Source organism: Notechis scutatus, chromosome 5, assembly GCF_049901735.1.
Source record: "Notechis scutatus isolate UNSWTSFEM ecotype Mainland chromosome 5, rNotScu1.2, whole genome shotgun sequence".
NCBI lineage: Eukaryota > Metazoa > Chordata > Lepidosauria > Squamata > Elapidae > Notechis > Notechis scutatus.
Window position 1 is genome coordinate 71,130,528 of NC_142013.1, and position 22,521 is coordinate 71,153,048.

The 22,521-nt window shown below is 39.9% G+C and overlaps 1 protein-coding gene across 6 annotated transcripts in view; it reads left to right on the forward strand.

Annotated features, from left to right (window-relative positions):
* Nucleotides 1-22,521, forward strand: part of CTPS2 (CTP synthase 2) — a 158,264-nt gene that overhangs the window by 127,435 nt on the left and 8,308 nt on the right. For 3 of the 6 annotated variants that reach the window (XM_087966980.1, XM_087966981.1, XM_087966976.1), the window contains one exon: nt 9,592-9,652. The exons of 2 other annotated variants lie outside the window; for them this stretch is intronic. In XM_087966980.1, coding sequence (XP_087823106.1) covers nt 9,592-9,652 — 61 coding nt within the window. The remainder of the gene's footprint in view (nt 1-9,591; nt 9,653-22,521) is intronic. One more of the 6 variants, XM_087966977.1, reaches the window with a different exon arrangement.

The following is a 22,521-nucleotide window of genomic DNA, read 5'->3' on the forward strand; positions in this document are numbered from 1 at the left end:
TTCCACTGCGCATGCCCAGTTTTTGACTCCATCTTCATGCATAGGGGACACGAGGAGAGAGTGCTCAGAATATAGGATCAACGCTTTGGATTCTTTGAGAAAAAAAAGAGAGACAAGAGAAAGAGTGAAAGTCAGAAAACCGTGAGTAAGTGAAAGAGCTGGGACCTCATCCCAAGACGGGAAAGCCCACATAGCTGTTTGGTGTTAAGAGAATAAGCGGCAGCAGCCTCAGTAAGAGCGGGCGGGCTCTTGATTGGCTAGCAAAGAAGGAGGGCAAATTAACTCAGCTTTCCCAGGGCCTTTGTTAAACAAACCAGAAGCCACACAAGCCTCCAGCGTACTCTTTAATTGGGGGCAAACTCAGTCTTAGGCTAAGCAAGCTTTCATCACAGCCACACGAGTCTACCCGGGAGAAAGGGAGGCTAGAGTCCATGCTCAGGCCGGTCTGAATATACTCTATAGGCAAAAGCCAAAGGGAAAGACTATGGCCGAATTTTCTGAAACTTAGGCAAGCCTGGAGGAACAGGACTCCCCTGTCCCCAGTTTGAACAGAGAGCAAAGCATAAAGGAACCCAGAGAGGCTGGGAGAGCTTCAGAAAGGCCTCTCAGCAGGGTGTCCAAGGCAGATGAGAGGGAAGCATTAAGGAGACAAAGGGCCATTGAGAAATGCTTCTCAAGGATGGAAAAGGAGGCAGAGAAGAATGGAAATTCCCACGCTCCAACAGGTAAACCAATGAAAGTGAAGTATCAGGAAAGGAGCACAACACTAGAGGGCACTGAAGATCAGCCTTTTCAGCCTGCTCTTTGTGTGAACAAAGGATTGAGTGAATCAGAAAGACAATGCTCTCAGGCATGCAATGAAGAGCCCTCCCCCAAGAGAAGGAGATTTTCTACAGAGTCTAGCTGAGGATGGTCTAAAAGGGGAGGATAAGAAAACAGAACAGACTGTACAAAAAGTTCACCAGGCCGTGGCATGGGCAGTAAAGGTAACGTCCACTGCATCATTTTTCAGCAGAGCAGTCATGATATGGATTGAACAGATGCAGGAAAGGATGCCACCTGGCGATCTTCGATTGCAACAGGATTTGAACCAAATAACTGCTGCAACAGAGTTCATAACAGATGCCACACTTAATGGGGTCAAGTACGCAACTAAGGCCATCGCAGCTTCAGTGGCTGCAAGGCAACTTGTTTGGCTCCGCCACTGGCAGGCAGATCTGAAACATAAATGGAAACTGGCATCAGCTCCAGTTAAAGGGGACAAACTTTTCAGGGAGGCCATTGAGCCATTACTGATTGAAACCAAGGACAAGAGGAAGGTCTTACCCAGGAAACTTGGTCAGGAGGATAGGCGACCTTCTCCATATACACGGCAACAGCCCTTTCCTATCTCGGGGGGTGGCTTCAGCCACTCCCCATACACACAGAGACAGTACACACAGACCCCTTCTAGACATCCAGATAGGTCGGGATTTAGATATAGGGGTGGACAACGGTCCCAGGGAAGGTGCCCCTTCCAGAGTTTGACTGGCAGGGCCTTCCGGCATACAAAGTGACAGCCGGAACAATGCGCCCATTGGCGGGAGGCTGGGCCTATTCACTGACTGATGGGCATCGACTACAACGGACAAGTGGGTCCTAGACACATTAAGAAAAGGCCTAGTTCTGGAATTCATCTCCATACCCCTGAGCTCATTCAGAAGATGCCCGACGCCAAGGGACAGAACCAAAAGGCTAATTATGGAAACAGCAGTTCAACATCTGCTGGACATTCGGGCAGTACATGTGGTACCAGAGGATGAACAGGGACAAGGGTTCTATTCAAACCTGTTTGTTGTGCAGAAGGCGTCAGGGGGTGGAGACCAATTTTGGATCTCAAATTACTAAACAGGCACATAGTATACAGGAGATTCAAGATGCAGTCCCTGCAAGCTATACTAGGGAGCATATGGGAGGGGGATGTCCTGACATCAGTAGACCTCACAGATACTTACCTACACATACCTGTTACCAGGAGGCATCGGAAGTTCCTGCGGTTTTGATATGTAGGGAGACACTACCAGTACAGGGTTCTACTATTCAGCCTGTCCTCAGCACCGAGGACTTTCACCAAGGTCCTGGCACCTGGGTCAGTGGCAAAGTCTCACTAAACTGACAGAGACGGGAAAATTCACAGTAATTAAAAGCCATCTATTATGTCAAATGAAAAAAGACCCCCAGAAGTGTTTCTACCTTTCACTCCCCTTTAAATTTTCTCAAACCCCCCCCCCCACCTTTTCACAAACCACCAAAACTACCCCCAACCCCCCCCCCCCCCCCCCTCTCCCCAACTGTCACACTGTGGCGATTCTGTCTCAATATTTTTCCATAAGAAAAATCTTGCTCAGCACGTATACCTCTCAGAGCAAAGTTCACTAAACTGACAGGAAAATAACTGACAGGAAGAAGCTAAATTGATAAGATTAACACAGAGGTCTGTGTCAGACATATTTCACAAAAAGCCTGTGAAAGGATGTATACTCAAAAGTCTGTCAGATAAGATGTGTATTCTGTAAAGACATGTTTACCGGAAAACTATTAATCAATAACAGCCAAGAAGTTCGTTATTTGTATCACTTGTAGCCTGGTCTAAAAGATAAACTTTGTAACTTCTTTGTCTTTCTGTAAACCCCCTCACCCCCTCTTTTCAGCATAATAAAAGAGCACAGCGTAGAGCAAGCTAGCCAGCCTGAAAATCCCATCTGTCTCAGGCTCAAATGGGCAATTTCATCTGCCCAAAGCAATGCGCTGTCTCACCTAAAGAAATCTTCGTCTTGTGTTCTTTTTTCTTTTAGCTTTGCAATCACTCTTGCGAGAGTCCCTCAATCACCCTGGCTATAGGGTCCTGCTTTTGCCAAACTTCGCCCTTGCGAGGGCTTCTCTCTATCTCACCCTTGCGAGGGTCCCTTTCTGAGAGGAATTCAGCAATCAACCTGAAGATCTAAACAACAGACCGGTTGCTCAACGCAACAAATGGGGGCTCGTCCGGGATAGCTTGATTTGTCCGGGATTCCTTGGTCCGGGATTCCTTTGTCCGGGATGCCTTGATTCGTCCGGGATTCCTTGATTTGTCCGGGATGCCTTGATTTGTCTGGGATTCCTTGATTTGTCAGGGATGCCTTGATTTGTCTGGGATCTCTTCGATCTTCAGGTTCCAAGGTGTGACTTCTGTCTAGAGGTGCATCTCCTTCACTCCCATTGCTACGCACCTGGCATAGGTTTCGTACGAATCGTAAGTAATGGGCTCCTCACTTTCTCAAGTTTCGTCAGGGCACAGGGACGAACTTTATAGTCTAGTGAAGAAGGCTAATTCCTTTCAGAAAATTAATGGTACAACTGTGTACCCAATTTCGAAGAAATCTTTAAATAAATTTATAATTTATATTGAGGCGCACTGTCCAGCCTATCCATCTGCTGGAACTCTTAGCCATTCTCAATGGGAAAAATTAGGAAAATATTTACATGAAGTTCCCAGAGCTCCCATGGATATACTTATCTCTTGGAGAGCAATAATGGCTGCTATAACAATTGTTTATCCATCTTCTAGTCTTCCTGAAAAATCTTTTTCTCTTGTTTCCTCTGATTCCCCTTCTTCTAATTTAAAAAATTCCAAGCCTCTTGCAGCTCATTTTGATACAAATTCTTCCTTATCTCCTTATCCAGACATTTCTTCCCCTCCTCCTCCTCCTCCCTACAACTCACCTCACATTCCTGATGTTAACCCTATCAACTTCACTGATTCTCCTGCCTCCTTGCCTGTTCTTAATACCTTTCAGAAGGCACTGATTAAAGGATTCTTTTTTCTGACATCTTCTCAACTTGCTGCTTGGCACAATGACAATCGCTTAGCAGTTCAATTTGTTGCAACAGCTGGCATTTTTCAAGCTGTTACCCTAGACCATCTTCTTTGTCAGGGAGCCATCCCGTACTCCACAGGATGAGATTCAGATGAGGGCAAGGGGTTATCTCATCATGAGAAAGGTCTTTCTCAACCTTCTTTGTCTTTTAACAAAATTCTTCAAGGACCCCACAGATTTTTATTCTTATTCTCAGTGTGTTCCATCTTAGAACAAATCATTTAACTGTCTTTTATAACTTCTCTGTTGTGTCTGTTCAACCTGTGGGGCCGTGATCTTATGTCTCAACTTAACACAAAACTCATTATTGATTAATGGAATCTTTTGCAAAAACTCTACCATGTGTCAATACTATGTAAATAATGTCTTGCTACTCTATTGTTCTGCTTTTTCACAATTTCTGATGTACTTGAGAAGACAAGAGTGGGAAGCTAAGATTATTTATTGCATGTAGATTTGATGATAAAGATGAAGGAAGGAAATGGAAGTAGGAAGGAGAGAGATGGTTTGTGGATGATTCAGATTCACAGTCCACTCAAGCATTTTTAAAAATTATGCAAGGTCCTGATGAGCCTTATGCTTCATTCATCAGTCGGCTTCAAACAGCCTTAGATAGACAGATAGATAATTCTGTTGCTAAACAAGAATTACTTATAAAATTGGCTTTTTCTAAAGATTGTCAAAAAATTCTACAGCCAGTTGCTAATAAGCCAGGAGTGACTTTGGCTGAGTTTTTACAACTCTGTAGAATTGTAGGAACAACCACTCATAAAATGGATATGCTTGCTACTGCAATCACTTCTTCATTACCAAATTCTAATTCTGTTTCCACTTTTTCTCCTGATGCTTTTGCTGTAACACGCAATGGCAATTGTTTTAACTGTGGAAAGCCAGGACATTTTAAAAAATCAATGTCGTTTGCCAGGGGTGGAGCTGCCTTTCGTGGCCAAACCAGAGGTCCACCTTCCTCATCTAAGCCAAAAACTATCTGTCCTCGCTGCAGGAAAGGCTATCATTGGGCTTCACAATGTCATTCTAATCATTCTCCTTCTCAGCCTTCGGAAACTAATTGAGGGATCTTCAGCTAGCCCGCTACAAAGGCTGAATTACCTGTCACAACATTTCCTGTGGTGCTGTTAGAGGATCTTGTGTATAATGATCCTGGTGCAGTTTTTACTCTTCCTTTAACTACAACATTTCTCAAACCTTTACCTCCTTCCACACCTGTCTTGCTTATTCCCAATTCTTCTCTTACAATAGAGGGTGTGGTTGCAGCTCCTTACTTATATGATTCTTCTGCTCTTAATAATCTTGCATTGGCTGCAATAGGAGATCGTTGCTTTACTTTAAAAAAGGGAACAGTAGTGGCAACACTTATAATTTTGCCTCTTTTTGAACCACTTTCTTTGTTTGCATTACAGCAGCCTGTTCAAGCTTCAAAACCAACTCTTTCTGTTACACTCAATGGTCGAATTTTTGAAGGTCTGATTGACACCGGTGCAGATGTTTCTGTTATTCGTTCTTCTGAATGGCCCTCTTCTTGGTCTCTCACAGAAGCTTCTTCAGTGCAGGGTGTAGGTGGAGCTCAAGCTGCTAAGGTCAGCTCTCATTGGCTCTCTGCTTCTACTGAGCATTCAACTTTAACTGCTTATCTTAAACCCTATATCCTTCCTCTACATTGCAATCTATGGGGACGTGATTTACTTTCTCAATTTCAGGCTTTTATTCAGATACCATAGTTTTTCTATTAAAATGTCTATTTCTCCTTTATCTCTTACTCTTAAAACCTCCCAACGTTGCAAAATATCTTAAATGTTTGTCTGTACACTCTTAACTTTCTCAATCTTACTGGCTCTCCTCCCTCCACAGCGGCTTCTCGCCACTTCACTAAGCCAGTAGTTCCCTCTTCCCGTCCTCTTGTTTATTTCAGACAGCTTCCAGATCCTGCGTGGAAAGGTCCTGCACAGCTCATCACCTGGGGAAAAGGTTACGCAGCTGTCCAACTTCCTGATCGAGTGCTTTGGGTTCCTGCTCGCTGTGTCAGACCTTACCATGGCAAACCTGACTCTAACCCTAATCTTTCTTCTGATATCAATACTTCCTGTCTTTTCTCAATTTAAGGCATCTCCTGATGCTATTTTTGCTTTCCTTACTGATACTGTTACTTTTATTTTTAAAGATAATCTTCTTTCTGCATGTAATTATGTTTTCCAACACAATGATAGTTTTCTTTCTCCTACTTCTGACATAACTATTTACTATTACTATTCTCCTTGTTTAATATTTTTAACTATACATGTTACTCAACTTACTATAGGTTCTTATTCTTGCTTAGGATTTTTTCACAATCACACTTATTTCAATCACACTGTTCTATTGCTTTCAACTTCTTCAGTGGCATCTACTCCACTATCTTCAGTTTTACTTACATTGCCATCTCAAGCTAACTCTGAGAAAACTTTTCCTGGAGATAAACTACGCTGGCATCTTCGTTGCTGCTTTCCACCCTGTGATGTCACCAAATGCATATTGCATCATTCATCTTCCTGGGTTCCTGATCACTACAAACCACCTGTAGTGCGAAGACGATACCTCATCCCTGATGACATCCATCGCAAGACTACAGCTCTCATTCGAGCTCGCTATCTTGGGTATCCTGCCTTCATCGCTGACAACTCCATCTCTAAGCAGTCTGCATCTCATGCTATTCCAAGATTTGGCTATCATCGCATTCCTCGAAGCATACAATCATCTTCTACAAATGAACATCAACCTCAAACTTACACCTGGACTATCCTTGATTTTCAAGGAAAAATTTTAAACACCACCACTAACTATATTCATATTACTCGTGCTCAAGCACATCTTCCCTGCTCTCAATGGCCTTGTTGTGGACAGAGAATAAATCCACTCAGAATCACTTTTACTGCACAAGGAAAGACATTTGCAAGAAAACAATGGATGGTTGGGTTCACTTGGGGAGGACGTCAGTAGGATGGTCAAGGAGATGAAGGGAATATTTTTACAATTCGTCTTTCTATATCTATGTCTCATTATGATGTTGGTCCCAATCCTAATTTGAAATCAACCTTTCTACAAAAACACAATATTCAGGTCAATTCTTCTTACACATTGTTAGCAATTACACTTAATGATTCATCTAAAACTGATAGTTTGAAAACACTTGACAATAAAGTTAGCTTTCTCACATCTGTAATTGAATCAAAAGACCTTGTCAAAAAACCTTTGCTGGAATGGTACTCTGACCAAGAGTCAGAGGAAGAAATAGACACTAATAACTCCTTTTCTCCAAAAGAAGTTTTGTTAACTCTGCCAAGTCATGATTTGGGGAATGAGGACTTTTCCTCGTATGAGTTGAATCTGCAAGGCACCAACAAACTGAAGGGTTTGTTGTCACCTTGTGGGACTACTCGGGAGGAGAAAGGACTCTACCTAGAATCATGAGCACAAAAAAATAAAGAAAAGGAGGAATTGTGGCGATTCTGTCTCAATATTTTTCCATAAGAAAAATCTTGCTCAGCACGTATACCTCTCAGAGCAAAGTTCACTAAACTGACAGGAAAATAACTGACAGGAAGAAGCTAAATTGATAAGATTAACACAGAGGTCTGTGTCAGACATATTTCACAAAAGCCTGTGAAAGGATGTATACTCAAAAGTCTGTCAGATAAGATGTGTATTCTGTAAAGACATGTTTACCGGAAAACTATTAATCAATAACAGCCAAGAAGTTCGTTATTTGTATCACTTGTAGCCTGGTCTAAAAGATAAACTTTGTAACTTCTTTGTCTTTCTGTAAACCCCCCTCACCCCCCTCTTTTCAGCATAATAAAAGAGCACAGCGTAGAGCAAGCTAGCCAGCCTGAAAATCCCATCTGTCTCAGGCTCAAATGGGCAATTTCATCTGCCCAAAGCAATGCGCTGTCTCACCTAAAGAAATCTTCGTCTTGTGTTCTTTTTTCTTTTAGCTTTGCAATCACTCTTGCGAGAGTCCCTCAATCACCCTGGCTATAGGGTCCTGCTTTTGCCAAACTTCGCCCTTGCGAGGGCTTCTCTCTATCTCACCCTTGCGAGGGTCCCTTTCTGAGAGGAATTCAGCAATCAACCTGAAGATCTAAACAACAGACCGGTTGCTCAACGCAACATCACACAGATTCGGGAGAGCAGTCCTGGACCTGTTTGCGACATCAGCAAATGCACAACTCCTGAGATTCTACTCGAGATTCCCAACACAGGGAGCGGAAGGAACCAGTGCACTCCGAGAAGCATGGTCAAGGGGTTTGCTCTACACATTCCCCCCACTCCCCTTGATACCAAGGGGAATCAAGAAAGTGATAGAAGAGGGGGCAGAGGTCTTAATGGTAGCACCTCACTGGCCCAGGAGGTCTTGGTACATGGATCTGATAGATCTGTCGGTATCCAGACCATGGAGAATTCCCCCAGACAAGGTAGAACTGAGTCAGGGGGTCATACAACACCTAGAGCCACAATGGCTGCAACTAACCGTATGGCACTTGAGAGGACCACGCTAAAGCGTTTAGGGTGCTCAAACAAGGTAATACAGACACTCCAGGCATCCAGGAGACCATCAACCAACAGAATTTATGATGCTACTTGGAAAGCATTTGGAACCTGGTGTTCCAAGAAACAAATAGATCAACCACAGTGTTAGTTACTCAAGTGCTGGATTTTCTCCAGGAAGGCCTGGAGAAGGGTTTAACCCCTAACACCTTAAGGAGGCAGGTAGTAGCGATAGCTTCAGTGTTGGGTTGTGGGACCTCAGAGTCCCTCTCACGACACCCCCTAATCTGCATGTTCATCAGGGGAGCAACCAATCTGAAGCCACCAGTGATACATGGGTACTTACTTACACCCTATTTGGGACTTGACAAGGGTGCTAAGGGCTCATGACTGAGCCCTTTGAACCACTGAGGTCAATAGGACTACCTTCACTCACCCTTAAGGCAGCCTTCCTAATAACTATTACATCAGCCAGAAGAATTTCAGAGTTGGCAGCATTATCCGTGAGGGAGGACCTCTGTATAGTTCACCCGAATAGGGTAGTATTAAGATTAGACCCGATCTTTATCCCAAAGATCAATTCTACGTTCCATAGAGCACAAGAGTTAGTACTACCAGACTTCTGCCCAGAACCGGTCCATAGCCTAGAAAGGAAGTGGCACTCCTTGGATGTTAGGAGAGCTATATGCATTTATATTAAGAGAACAAGGCCCATTAGAAAAACGGAAGCATTATTCGTTTAATTTAGACCGAGTTTGTTGGGGCAAAGGGTTTCACCATCTACCATAGGCAGATGGATCAAGACATGTATCACAAAAGCTTATGAAAGCCAATCATTGCAATTGCAAACGGCACAATCAACCAGGAGTGCAGCCACATCAGCGGCATGGAACACACAGGCCTTGACTGAAGAGATCTGGTTCTCTGACCTGTACAACTGAGAAAGAGCGTTGGGCTTACCTGAAATGCATCTTCTAGTTGTACGGGAGGAGAATCCAAATCCCACCCTTAGATAGTTAGTCCCGAGCTCAGAACGGTCAAGAACGAGCACCAAAGAACTCTCCAAGTCAATCATCAGCCTTCATCAAAAACTGGGCATGCTCAGTGGAAAGGGGGCTGGACTAAACTTTGATTGACTCTATCTTTAAGCAAGGAAGAAGGAGACAGCCCACGCTTTGGATTCTCCTCCCGTACAACTAGAAGATGCGTTTCAGGTAAGCCCAATGCTCTTTTTAGGATGCAATTAAAATTTTAAATTAATCACTGTCTTTTCTATATGGCCTATAGTGAGCAAAATCAGATCATTCTCATTCTTGTTCTCATTCTCATTCTCCCTCCCTCCCACTTTCCCTCCCTTCCCCCCTCTCTCTCTTCTCCTCCCCCTCCTCCTTCTTCTGGGGTGTTAGGTATTCCTGCCAGCTTACTGTCATCTGCAAATTTGATGAATTCAAATTAGGCATACAACAATGTCATTCTTTTTTCATTTTATATTTATCTATATGTATTGTAGGAGGTTTTTATCCTTGGTTTTGTGGATTTCTGTAAAGACATAGAGATCTTTTATATATAATGCAATTCTACCTCCTCTTGTGTTAGGTCTGTTTCTTTTGAATAGTTTGTATCCTTCCATCAGTACATTCCAGTCATGAGTTTCACCCCACCATGTTTCAGTAATGGCAATTATATTATATTTACCTTAATGTACTAGTATTTCAAGTTCACCCTATTTGTTCACTAAACTTTGAGCATTTGTGTATAGGCATTTGAGTCCTTTATGGATCTTGGATATGATTCTTATATCTTCTACTTTGCATCGGTTTTCCATCCTTTCCATCTCTCTCTACTTCACTGTGTTTTTCCTTTTTTTCTTCTAGTTTCTCTTTACTCCCTACTTCCTTATATGATTGGTTATTCTGTAGTTTTTTGCTTGGAATCAGATTCCAAGCTGAATGAAGACTGGCCTCCCTCCCACTCCTCAATTTTAATTTAAAGCCCTTCTAATAAGATGAGCCAGTTGTTTTTGGAATATATTTTCCCAGTTCCTGTGAGGTACAGTCCATCCCTTGCCAATAGCCCCTCATGTAAGTAATGCGCACTATGGTCTAGGAAACTGAAGTTCTCTTGTTGACACCAGCTTTTAAGCCAGTGGTTCATTTCTAAAATCTTTTGCTTCCTTATTGGATGTTGGCCTTTTGTTGGAAGTATAGATGAAAACATCACTTGAGGTCCTAATTCTTCAACTTACTTCCCCAGCTGTTCATAATCCCTTATTATTTTTAGATTCATTGTTGTGTCATTGGTACCTACCTGTAAGAGAAGAAAAGGGTAGTAATCCATAGGCTTGATTATTTTACTAAGATTCTCAGTTACATCTTTGATTTTTGCTCCAGGGAGACAATATACCTCCCTAGATTGACAGTTCGGTCTGCAAACTATTGTTTCATTTCCCCAAAGAATTGAATCTCCTATCAACAATATTCACCTTTTTTTCCTAGGGAAGTCTGGGATACTATTCTTCCTGTCAAAGGAATGCTGGCTTGTGCCTCCTTTTTAGAAACTATTGATGACTGCTCTTTTATAGGTGTCTGCATATTTTCTTCCAGGGGAGGTTGTGACAGCAATTGTTCAGTTCCAGAGGGGCTTTATTGGATACTAGGGTAGATAGTAGGGACTTTGCTCTTGGTTGCTATTTTCTTCTAAAAGTGACAGGTTTCCATCAGACTTCCTCTTTAGGTTCATATATAGGGTCATGGTGGGGGGAGCTATTCGTTCCCTATTGTGTTCAGTTTGGGTGTATCTGTGTTCTTATTTTTGTTCATACCTGGGATCTTATTAGAAGCTGTTAGCTCTCTATTGTGTTTAATTTGGTGTAGGCTCCTAGTTTAGGTTGGGGATTCTCACTTAGTTCATTGAGCTTCAGAGTTTTGTTCATTGAGTTTCAGGCTAAAGTTGCTTCTCTAGACCCTTTACTTTTTTTCTAGTAATTCATATGATTTACATTTGATACATACATAGTTTGGGTCTTCTGAGGGCATAAGCTCAAACATATAACATGTTTTGTAAGTCACTATAATGTCAGTCTCTATGTCCATTATTTTGTTTATTTGTTAAAAATTAAATATTTCTAAAAATGTATTTTCCCTCTTGCAAAGTGTTGGTTTACAATAGTTTACAAAAGTTCTTGACCCTTTGTTCTCTGTCTTGAAAAATTCATCACTATCTTCCTTGTCTCTTTTTTCATGATTTTTTATTTTTTTCCCTCTTAGATCATTCAGAATTTAAAAGTTTCTAAAAAAAATTAAAACCAGTAAATTGAAAAAAGAATTTTATAAAAACATTGAAAAAATATTTTTAAAAGATTTAAAAATTGAAAAGGAAATGTAAAATGAAAAAGAAATGAAAAATTGAAAAAAGATTGAAAATTGAAAAAAATGTAAAAATCTCAAAAATAATTTTAAACTTTTTTAGAAATTTAAAAAAATTAAGAATTTATTATAGTTCTTGGCCCTTTATGAAATGTTATGGACAAATGTTATGGACTTCTTTAGGTTAGAAATCTCAGGCTTTTTCTAGGAGATGCTTAGCTCTTAGCCCTCTATATCCTGCCTTGAAAGTTTATCCCTTTCCTTTCTGTCCACAATTGTTAGGCACTCCCTGCCTTCTTGCCCTTCAGCTGCCTGGCCACGGCTGGGGTTTTCAGGTACGATGTACTGATCCGGGTGCTTAGCCGCTGCTCAGTTGCTCTGCCACTCTGCTCTCAGCCGCTGCTGGTCTGTCATGCTGCTCTCAGCTGCTGCTGTGGGCACTCCAGCCTGCTATCACACTTAGTTCTGCTCTGCTGCCCAGTTGGTCTGCCATGCTGCTCTCAGCCACTGCTGTTCCACTGCACTGCACCCAGTCACTGCTCTAGGCACCCCACAGGTATGCACCATAACTCTCACTCACGGGTCTGGGCATTCCACTCCTCTGCCACTTAACTCTGCACAGCTGCTGCTCACTGTCCATCATACAGCAACCAGTCTGCTGCCACCAAGCTCTATTTCTCCTCTGCTCAGTGGCCTCCATTTGCACCTCACTGCCTCTGCAACACAGCCAGGCTGGTCGCTGGGCTCTCTCTCTCTCTTTCAGCTGGGCTGCCAGGCTGTCTCTCAGAAGGGACACTGGAACATCTCACAGCTATGCTGTCTCTCAGTTAGAACCCCTGGCCACCTCGTTAAAGAATTTCCCAAAGTTTATTTTCATAAATCCCAAAATTTAGAAGATTTTTTTAAAAAAGAAAATTTAAACTGATTTTTCTACTCTTAGATGTTAGTCTTCTAGAATAATTAGAGTAACAGAGTTGAAGGGACCTATGCTATTTGGGACAAATGGCTGTCCAATCTCATCTCAAAAACCTCCAGTGATAGGGCGTCCATACCTCTGAAATCAAGCCGTTCCACTGGTTAAGTGTTTACACTGTCAGGAGTTCTGGAAATTCTGAGTTTTCTTTTTGGTCCCTTCTGTGGCAATGTTGATGCTGTCCTCTGGATACAGTAATCCACAGATGTATTAAAAATAACAGATGAATAAAATTTGAAAAGGAAAACAAAATCCCAGCTAAAATAAAAAAAATGGTATCTCAGCTGAGGGTAAAAAATGAAATGTCTGGTTGTTGTTAGTATAAAACTTCCTTTGGGTGCAATCTCAAAATATCTAGAACACCACTCAAACACCATCAGCATTGTCAAAAACACCACAATAACTAGATCTTAAGTCATTTATTCATTTTCCCCTTCAATTTTTTTTGGTAATTATTTATTAAATTTGAATGCTGGCCATTTTACCTAGAGACAACTCTAAGGCAGCTTATACCAAGTAAAAATATTTGTTTAAAATTATGTCCTAAGTTTGTTATTCTGTGATTTTTCATGAATTAATAGAAGTCATTTTACAATTGGTTTATCTTACTCCAAAGAAACCATTGGAAGTATTCTACTTATAATAGTCAGACTACTTGGTGTCATGGTATTAGCCAGACACCAGATTGTAGTATTGGGACAAAAGCTATTAATTTTGTATACTTTGGTGTTTATCACTATGCTTCCATTTTCATTCCTGTTCTACCATCCAAAAAGATGACAATTACTTTTCAAAAAGTTCTGAATAACTAGAGAAAGGAAGATTTTTCCTCAAAGTACTTTTGTTTACTCTGGTGGAAAGGGAAGCTCTACTATTATGATGTGTTATGACCCCAGTAATAATCAACTGAAGCAATCTGCATTTTTAAACATAGATGCTAAATGTGAAGAGCATCAAATGTCACATTACATGTAGGATGGCATTTAGACGTAATATCAGCAACAAATGAAAATGCTAGCCTGCTACCTCTTATATCCCTTGCCAGTGATATTTGTTTATAATTTCTATGCCATAAATATGCCAGACATCTTGTTTGAAAATGCCTTAGCTTCATTGGTTCTGTTGGAATAACTTCCCTGCATTCAGTTATATAGCATAATAAAATTCCAATTATTTTGAGCTGGTTATGTTTTATCTTACTTTCTCATAAAAGCACCTAATAGGACTCTATACCTGTTAACATAACATGAAATGAAAACAGGAAAACAAACCTCTCAAATTTTTAATTCATTCATTGATACGTTGATTGAAACTGACATTCATTGATACATTGATAAGGCCATAATAGTAATTTACTAGTGTAAAAAGGGTTTGCCAAGTTAATCCTCCATAATTACTGTACCCTATTGTAGTTATACTCCATGCTTAGCTGGGCTGAGACCTTCACAACAATCTAAAGCAGGAGGGAAATTGTCACGCAGTGACAGAAAGGACATGGCCAAAGCACCTTCCCCAACTCCCTATATACCATACCAGGAACTTCTAGCTGTATTAAAACCATTCAAATGAGTTTCTTGGAGCTTCATTTCAATCCAGAGTTGGTTTGCTGTAGTGGGTAAGGCATGAGATAGAAACTGGGAGACCATGAGTTCTAGCTTTGCTTTGGGCACAAATCCAACTGAATGACCTTGGATCAGTTACACCCTCTCAATCCTTGGATGAAGGCAATGGCAAAACTCTTATGAAAAATTTTCAAGGAAAACTGCAAGGACTTGTTCAGGCAGATGCTGGGATTCAACCCTGATTCCAAGGCACACACATACATTTCCACCACCACTGCTGCTTATGAGAACTATGTGGCAATGAGTGAACCAAAATGGAGCAATGGTTGAGGTACTAAATCAGGAATGGATGGGGAAACAGAGATTCTAGTCTACTCTTAGCCCTAGAGGTTTACTGAGTGACTTTGGGTCAATCATTCATCATTTGATATAGGAGAAAATGAGAAGAAAGAAAACTGTTGGATAAAAGGCAGGATGTAAATCTAACAAATCTATACATATAAAAGCAAAATACCACTCATGCATCATCAAAAATCTCCACAATCGTAAAGCCTACAACCTTGAAATTTGGCACGTATGTTCCTCTTGGCTTATAGGTGCTCACTAAGAAAGGATTTTTCGAAATGACCATCAGAGTATTTCATATATTATTATTAACATGCTCATGTTAAGGAGTTCTACTTTCGCTCCCCACCTGAAAAGAAATCTGTTCCAAATGCAAAACACAAGCAGAGAAGAGGAGCTTCAGCTTTAGTTTCACAGCAGCAACCAGCTTTAGTACAGAACAGTTGAGCTAAGCCACGCCCAGGCTCTTTGCTGTCTCCTTGCACACAGCAAATACTATTTCAGTTTTCAAACAGCCCTCAATTCTCTCACACATTGACAAGACACTAGCCAAATGAATACTGATGGATGCTGGTAGGCAGAGGCAGAATTTTTCCCCTTATTTTCCTCCCCCAAAACTAAGCCCAATCACATAGTTTCATAGCAAAGCACAGGTATCCAGCTAGTACATGTAATAGTACTAGTTGGCCCAGAGTCATTTCCTGCCTATGTCTTTTTATACTTTAAGCATGGGACATAGGTTGTTCTGATTGATTTTTAAATCAGTCTGTATGTAAGTCTTCAGGGGCAGAGTAGAATAGAAAAACTTTAACGTCAGAGCTGTAAAATTTGTACCTGCTAAACATATCAGCATCTAGCTGACCTTGAATGGTCTAAAGAAATTTGCCTGGGTGGAGACAACCATGAACTCTCAGGAGTATTGACTAAACTGGGAAGCTGATAGAAGCTGATATGAAGAACCCTACTAGGTTTGTCCATGAAATCATTAGGCATTGAGCTCCACTCCAAAGAACTTTTATCTTAAGTTTTACATCGTAGCAAAGCCTTTGCAATGAATAAGTATTAATTTACTTAAAAAGAAAATGTATGTTAATCCCATATCCAAAAATGAAATAGTGATATACCACAGCTTATTAAAAACTTAATTACTTCAGAGTTGAACTTTAATAATGACCTGAAGCAAACTGAGAGGCAACAGAAAATTATGTCCAGGTAAAACAGGGCATAACAGTGCAGAAGAGACCATTGCTAATATTTCTTCCAAAGACTGGATGTTACTATATCAAAATGCACCCTGTATTTTTATATTTCATTATATTTAATAAACATATTAGCACAAGACAAATATGCCATTAAAATCTAGATTTTTGTAAAATATCTAGATAATACATATTTTATCTGAAGCCCTTATATGTTACTAATATAAAATTCTATCATCATGAATTTAAATAATGCTAATATCTTATGTTCAACATGTAAATCAGTAACACCCCAAATTGTAGAATTTTCCCTGTTCAGATAAATTATGATTCAGAGAAACAAACTGTTACAAACTAATCCTGTATTGTTTGGGAGAAAAGAAAAGGTGATTTATATGAATAATTCTTAATTTGTATTTTTTTATTTATTTAGAAGCAGCTAAGCCATCTTTGAAGTTAAAAACTCCTAAATAGTGTCTGATTTCTATTAGATGCCATTAAGACATGGCAGCTTAAATCACAGCCCGTATGGAACTAGGTTTTAAATTTAATGGAAGCTGTTATATTCCAAGCAAATGATTAAATTCTAAGAGATATGATGTAGCCCTGTTAAGGCAGAGGAATTCTGGGAATTGAAATCCACACACCTTGAAATTGGATTAGATGTGAAACCTTGGTTAAGGTAGTGGACAAGGAGGAAAAACAGGAAGTTTCTCTTGTACTTTAAACTGGGTTTAGTTCACTGGGTGGCTGGGCCAGTCATGCTCTCTCAACCTAACTTACTTCACAGGATTGCTATTTTGGAGGAAAAAAATAGGCATAGGTTATATAATAATTAATAAAATATTAAAATACTGAACATATTAACCATGTGGCTACCAGTTAGACTGTAATTGGTCATGTAAATTAAGTCTATTAAATAGTGCCGCTATAAAATATTTGTTTTACTGAAATAAATTTAATATGGCAAAATGCTATTTGTTAATTGCAGTCACAACTTGTATTGATATGACAGTCTTATGAAAAACATACTGATTCATGAAAGAAAAACTGCTGGATTTGGTGACATTTTTATGGCTTTCCAGCATTGTGGATTTGTGGCAGTTTATCTACTAACAATTCAATTTTTCAGCAACGAGTTTATTTTAACTTTTTTTTAGTACTGAAAATATAAGTTCTTAAAATTTCGTGTATGGTTAATACCGTATACTTATCATTATATACACTTTTCACTCTCGTTAATAGTTGTTACTTTTGTCAAACCTGCCTACTTTTTTATTAGGAATCTTTAGCGTCCTTGTGTCTCCACTCAGCTATTACTACAATCACAATGATAATGTAATAGTCCTGGATTTAGATGTAGTTTTTTGTACATCTAAAGTTAAGATTAGATGCCCAATCATCTTGCTTCCTTATATTTCCCATGTTTACCTTCACATCTTGACATAATGCATATTGGTAATCAACTCAATGAAACATTGCATGATGCAATTGCCCCTATTTGATTAAGTTCTATCAGTACACAAAAATAGAGGAGTCATTTTACACACACTCACATGCCAAACTTGATTGCAGGAAGTATGATTTCAGCAACAGAGTGGTCAATGTCTGGAACTCACTACCTGATTCTGTTGTCACCTGCTCAAACCCCCACCCCTTTACCCTCAAACTAACCTCTATTGACCTCACCCCATTCCTAAGAGGTCTGTAAGGGGCGTGCATAAGCTCATAATCGTGCCTACCATCTCTGTCCTATTGTCCCCATTTATTTGAACCTATTTCTTACATTTAAACTTATGTTTATTCTTATTTCTATTATATTGTAAGCATTTGATAAAATAAATAAATAAATGCCTGCACAAGTACATTTTGTTTGTTTCAGGCAAACTGTTAGCCCTCTCCTATATGAGTACAGTTAAATCTAGGTACCAATTATACTAAACAAGAAAGATTACAAATTAAATTCTTACGAAAGCTGTTCCACTTTGACCAAGTGTCTTTTCAGACCCTGGGAAAACAAAGAATGGAACATGACAATTATAAGAGGAAGCTGGATGGTTGGCGAAACTATTCTTGAGTCCAGTGTCTGAGGAGATTGTTGGAAAGAGGCTCAGAATAATCACTTTAATTACAATAGATATAAGTTGAGCTAGAAAATTGTTTGGGCAGGCTTTCAATTTTAAAAGACTCATCAGCAATAATGATCCTCCCAAAAATCCAAGTGCTTCTTTTTTTCCCAGAACTTCCCTTCCTTGAAGAGCTTTACATCTAATTAATGAGATATGTTCCTAATGCAGTGCTATAGCTGTAGGCAAGACTGCCAAAGGATGAATCAAGGCTCTGGCTAAATATTTTCAAATATAGGCTAAAGTTTAATTTTCAATCCCAAGGTTTAACTTCACTTATCTTGTTACATAAATTCCAGTCAACTTGGAAACAACAAATTGAAGACAAAATTGAGTTTTACATTAGAAGCAATGCTGACATTGGGAGAAAGAATAATTATTACATTTGGAGTAACATATTTCTATAGGGATATATAAGAACTTTCATTTTAATAAATGAAACACAATGGTCTTCTCTCCCATGCTATGTCTCAAACGTGCCTCTCAGTAGTGTTGTAATTTACTTCTGTGTAGTTGACAACTTCTTACATTTTCCACCAGGCAAGGAATAAGAAGGTAAAGGAAGAGATGTAGTTAGGGAATATTAAAAAAAAATTGTCTCAACTTCATCTCTCTCACTCTCCATTTAATTGCTTCCTTGGGGGAAAAAAGGGATGGGAGAGAATGCATTAAGAAAATATTATAAAGTTTTTTGGGAAGATTTTATTAATGTAGCCTTACAATAAAATAGAATTAACTCATCTGATCTTGTTTCCTCTCTGGTTTACCTGGGAGGGGGGGTGGTGACATAAATTTTGCAAGTCTGAAAATACAAATCTTCCATGGTCACTTTTAACAGTCTGATTTATAAGAGAGGATCCTTTTAAAGTTTCTTTGCCCATTAACTGTGGGGAACCCCCCCTTTTTTATTTACCCCTTCCCAATGCAGCTTCTCTTCCCCTGTCCCTCAAGGTCATTCTCTCATACCATTGCAGAGACCTCACCCCCACAGCCAAGATGAAAAAGAAAGTGGGAAAGAAGGTTGATAGATCAATTCTGTGTATCACAGTGTTTCCAGTTGTGCTGCACTTCAAAAATCTACTTCTAGAAACTGGGTGGAAAGATAATTGGTGGAGCCTTCCTCCTATGTACTATTAGTATTACTATTAGTAAACCAGATTTTGAGAAGTCTATAGACTGGCTCTGAAACAAACCAAATTGCAGTTAAACCTAATAAGCAAAACCTTTTGCAGAGTATCTGTAGCAACAATTCATTGAAATAGAATAAGGCATTTCAGGTAGAGAACATTCAAAGAGAATATTGTGCTCTATATGTATCGGGACTTTCCCCCCCTTTGCTAAACCAGGCATGGGCATGGCCAGCATGTGACACATCCGGCTTTCAGGCCGGGAGTTTGACAGCCATGCTCTAGAAAGAGAGCAGAGAAGAGCAACAAAGATGATTAGGAGACTAGAAGCTAAAGCATACAAAGAATAGTTGCAGTGATTGGGTATGTCTAGTTTAATGAAAAGAAGGACTAGGGATGACATGATAGCAGTGCTTTAATATTTGAGGGGCACCAACAAGGAAGACATCAACCTATTCACCAAACACCTGAAGGCAAAGCAAGAATCAATGGACGGAAGAGAACCATCTAGCAGAGAACCAATCTAGAACTAAGGAGAAATTTCCTGAGTCAGAACAACTAATCAGTGGAACGACCTGCCTCCAGGGATTGTGGGTGCTCCAACACTGAAGATTTTAAGAACAGATTGGACAATGATTTGTCTAAAATGGTAAAAGGTCTCCTGCTTGAGCATGGGGTTGGATTAGAAAACCTCCAACTCTGTTATTCTGTTACTATGTAGATAGAAGCACAATTAACTTTGAATTCTTAACCCAGGATTCAGACACTCACAACTATTTGACTGTTGAGTAGGACTAGAAGAGTACAGTCTGTACAACTATTAATCTTGTTTTCCTGGTTCATATAATCAGGTAATGTAGAAGCTGTACAGAAAATAAGAAAATGAAGCAAAAAATCCGAGAAAATTCTACTATTCTTTCTTTGTTCAACTAAGTTTACATGACATAGGCGAGATTTTCATGCCTTTCAACTTAAGGTAAGATTTCATTTCTCACTAACTGCATTATTTAACACTAACTTCAGATTGGAGAGCTAAATTTGCAAAACAGATAAGAGGGAGGAAGGCAAAATAGTAGAAATATATTGAAACACATAGTGGCCTAAGCCAGAGGAAAGCAACTCGTGACTATATAGGTAGTCCTCGAGTTATGAATGTAATGGAGCCTGCATAGGAGTGAATCACATAACTTGAATGTGATCACTCCCTGCTTTCCCCCATGCATTTGCTAATCAAATGCACAGTTTTGTTAAGTGCACGAGGTATTTCAGGGTGGGGAAGGCCATGTGTGTGTGGGGGGTAAGTGATAGAACAACCCACCCAAGGCCTCCCCAACCCACTGAGAAACCTCATGCTTCCCCTCCCATCTTGCAGCACCAGACTTACTTCCAAAAGCAGATGGGTGCCTGATGTCGCGTCAGATCATGGCCCTCAGAACCTTTCACTCTCAGTTCAAAAAGCATTTGACCAGACATTGGAAGGCAAATCATCCTGCTGTCCTCTCCCTCAAAAGCAAAGAAACCATGGAAGAGAGGAAACAAATCTTTGCAACCTGAGTCCAGTATGGCAGGATGGGAGGGGGAAGCAGTTGTGGAGAGGAATAGGGTGAATGCAGTGCCTCTAGGGCCATTCATAAGGTTGAACGACTGCCGTGGTGCTGCAACATTTGTAAATTCAGGACTTTGTCATTAACACTTGGGGGGCTTATCATGTAACTTTGAACAGTCACTAATTGAACTGTCATAACTAGGGGATTACCTGTACATTCCATCAGTATTGTTGAACTGAAATTCCCATCATGGTTGTACTGGCTGAGACTTAGCAACATCTAGAATGCCACAGGTTGTCCATCTAAGCTAGAGATCACTGCTTGCATTTGCATGTTTTTGAACTGGTAGGTGGGCAGGAGCTGGGGCAAGGAACAGAAGCTCACCCCACCATGTGACACTCAGGTCTCAAATTCGAGTGTGTCTTTAAACACTGAGCCACCATGCTTCAAATTCAATATAAACTTTACAAAGATACATATTTTTATAAAAGTATCTAAACTCAAACAATACATGTAAATTTAATTCCCATATTTTTACATGAATGTGAACGATTATGCAATTAGTGGTACCCTTTATACACTAAATTCTTAAATGACCAAAATAAAAGACAAAAGTGACTTTTTGAAAAATAAATAAATCTAAAGGACAGCTTTTTAAAATAAGGGAGTGTTCTTTATGATAAACAACATATGGTTACTGTAATCTAGGCTAATTTTCATCAAACTGGTACTGTCTAGATACATAGAGATTGTAATTCCTACCGAGGTTTTCATAGACTACAGGTAATTCTTGATTTATGACCATAATTAATCTTGCCCATCATGGTCGTAAATCATGATGATTGTAAATTGGGTTACCCACAACCCAATTTTATGACCTTTTTTACAGTGGTTGTTAAGTAAACACTGTGGTCTTAAGCAAATGTCAAGGTCATTAAATGAACCAATGATTCACTATAGGACAAAAACTTGAAGTAAATGCCAGGTTTTGGCAAAAACTGGAAGTAAATGCCAGATTTTGGCAAAACTGCAATAAAATACTATCTTATGCCCACAGGATGCTGCAGATGGCTGCTAATGTGAACCAGTTGCCAAGCACCCAAAATGCAGTCATGTGATTGCACAGAGGCATCCAGCCATCAGAACTTTGGAGTACTCCTGGAAAGATCTGTTGTAACTTCAAACAGCCACCAAGCGAGCAGTTGTAAATTGAACAATATCTGTATTGTTTTTCAATGCTTGAATGACACCTTCTCCCTGAATGTTGTTCTTCACACATAATGAGTCTCTGACAATGTTTTTATTCTCCCCACCATGAACATGGGTATGTCAAAGGAGCAGCAAGCAGCTATTAATAACTGTCCAAATGAGAAAGATACCAATATGTGCAGAGACCCCTTTAGGAAGGCACAAATGAGGAAAAGTGCCGTCAGCATCCAGAAATATTTAATTAACTGCATAAGAGAGAGTTAATGTGGCAATGCTGCATGACACTGCTTTCTACCCTTCCCCCCCCCCCCTCATTTATGATGCATGGTAAAGAGTGACAGAGGGATAGATTAGAGAGGGATTGCTACTCTTCTTAATTGGGAAAAATGCAACAGGAATATGGAAGCCATCAGTATGCTTGCAAAACTGAAAAAAGGGACTTACAACCATTTTTCCACACCTATGGCAAAAACTGGAAGTAAATGTCAGATTTTGGCAAAACTGCAATAAAATACTATCTTGTGCCTACAGGATGCTGCAGATGGCTGCTAATGTGAACCAGTTGCCAAGCACCCAAAATGCAGTCATGTGATTGCACAGGCATCCAGCCATCCAGCATCCCTATGGTCA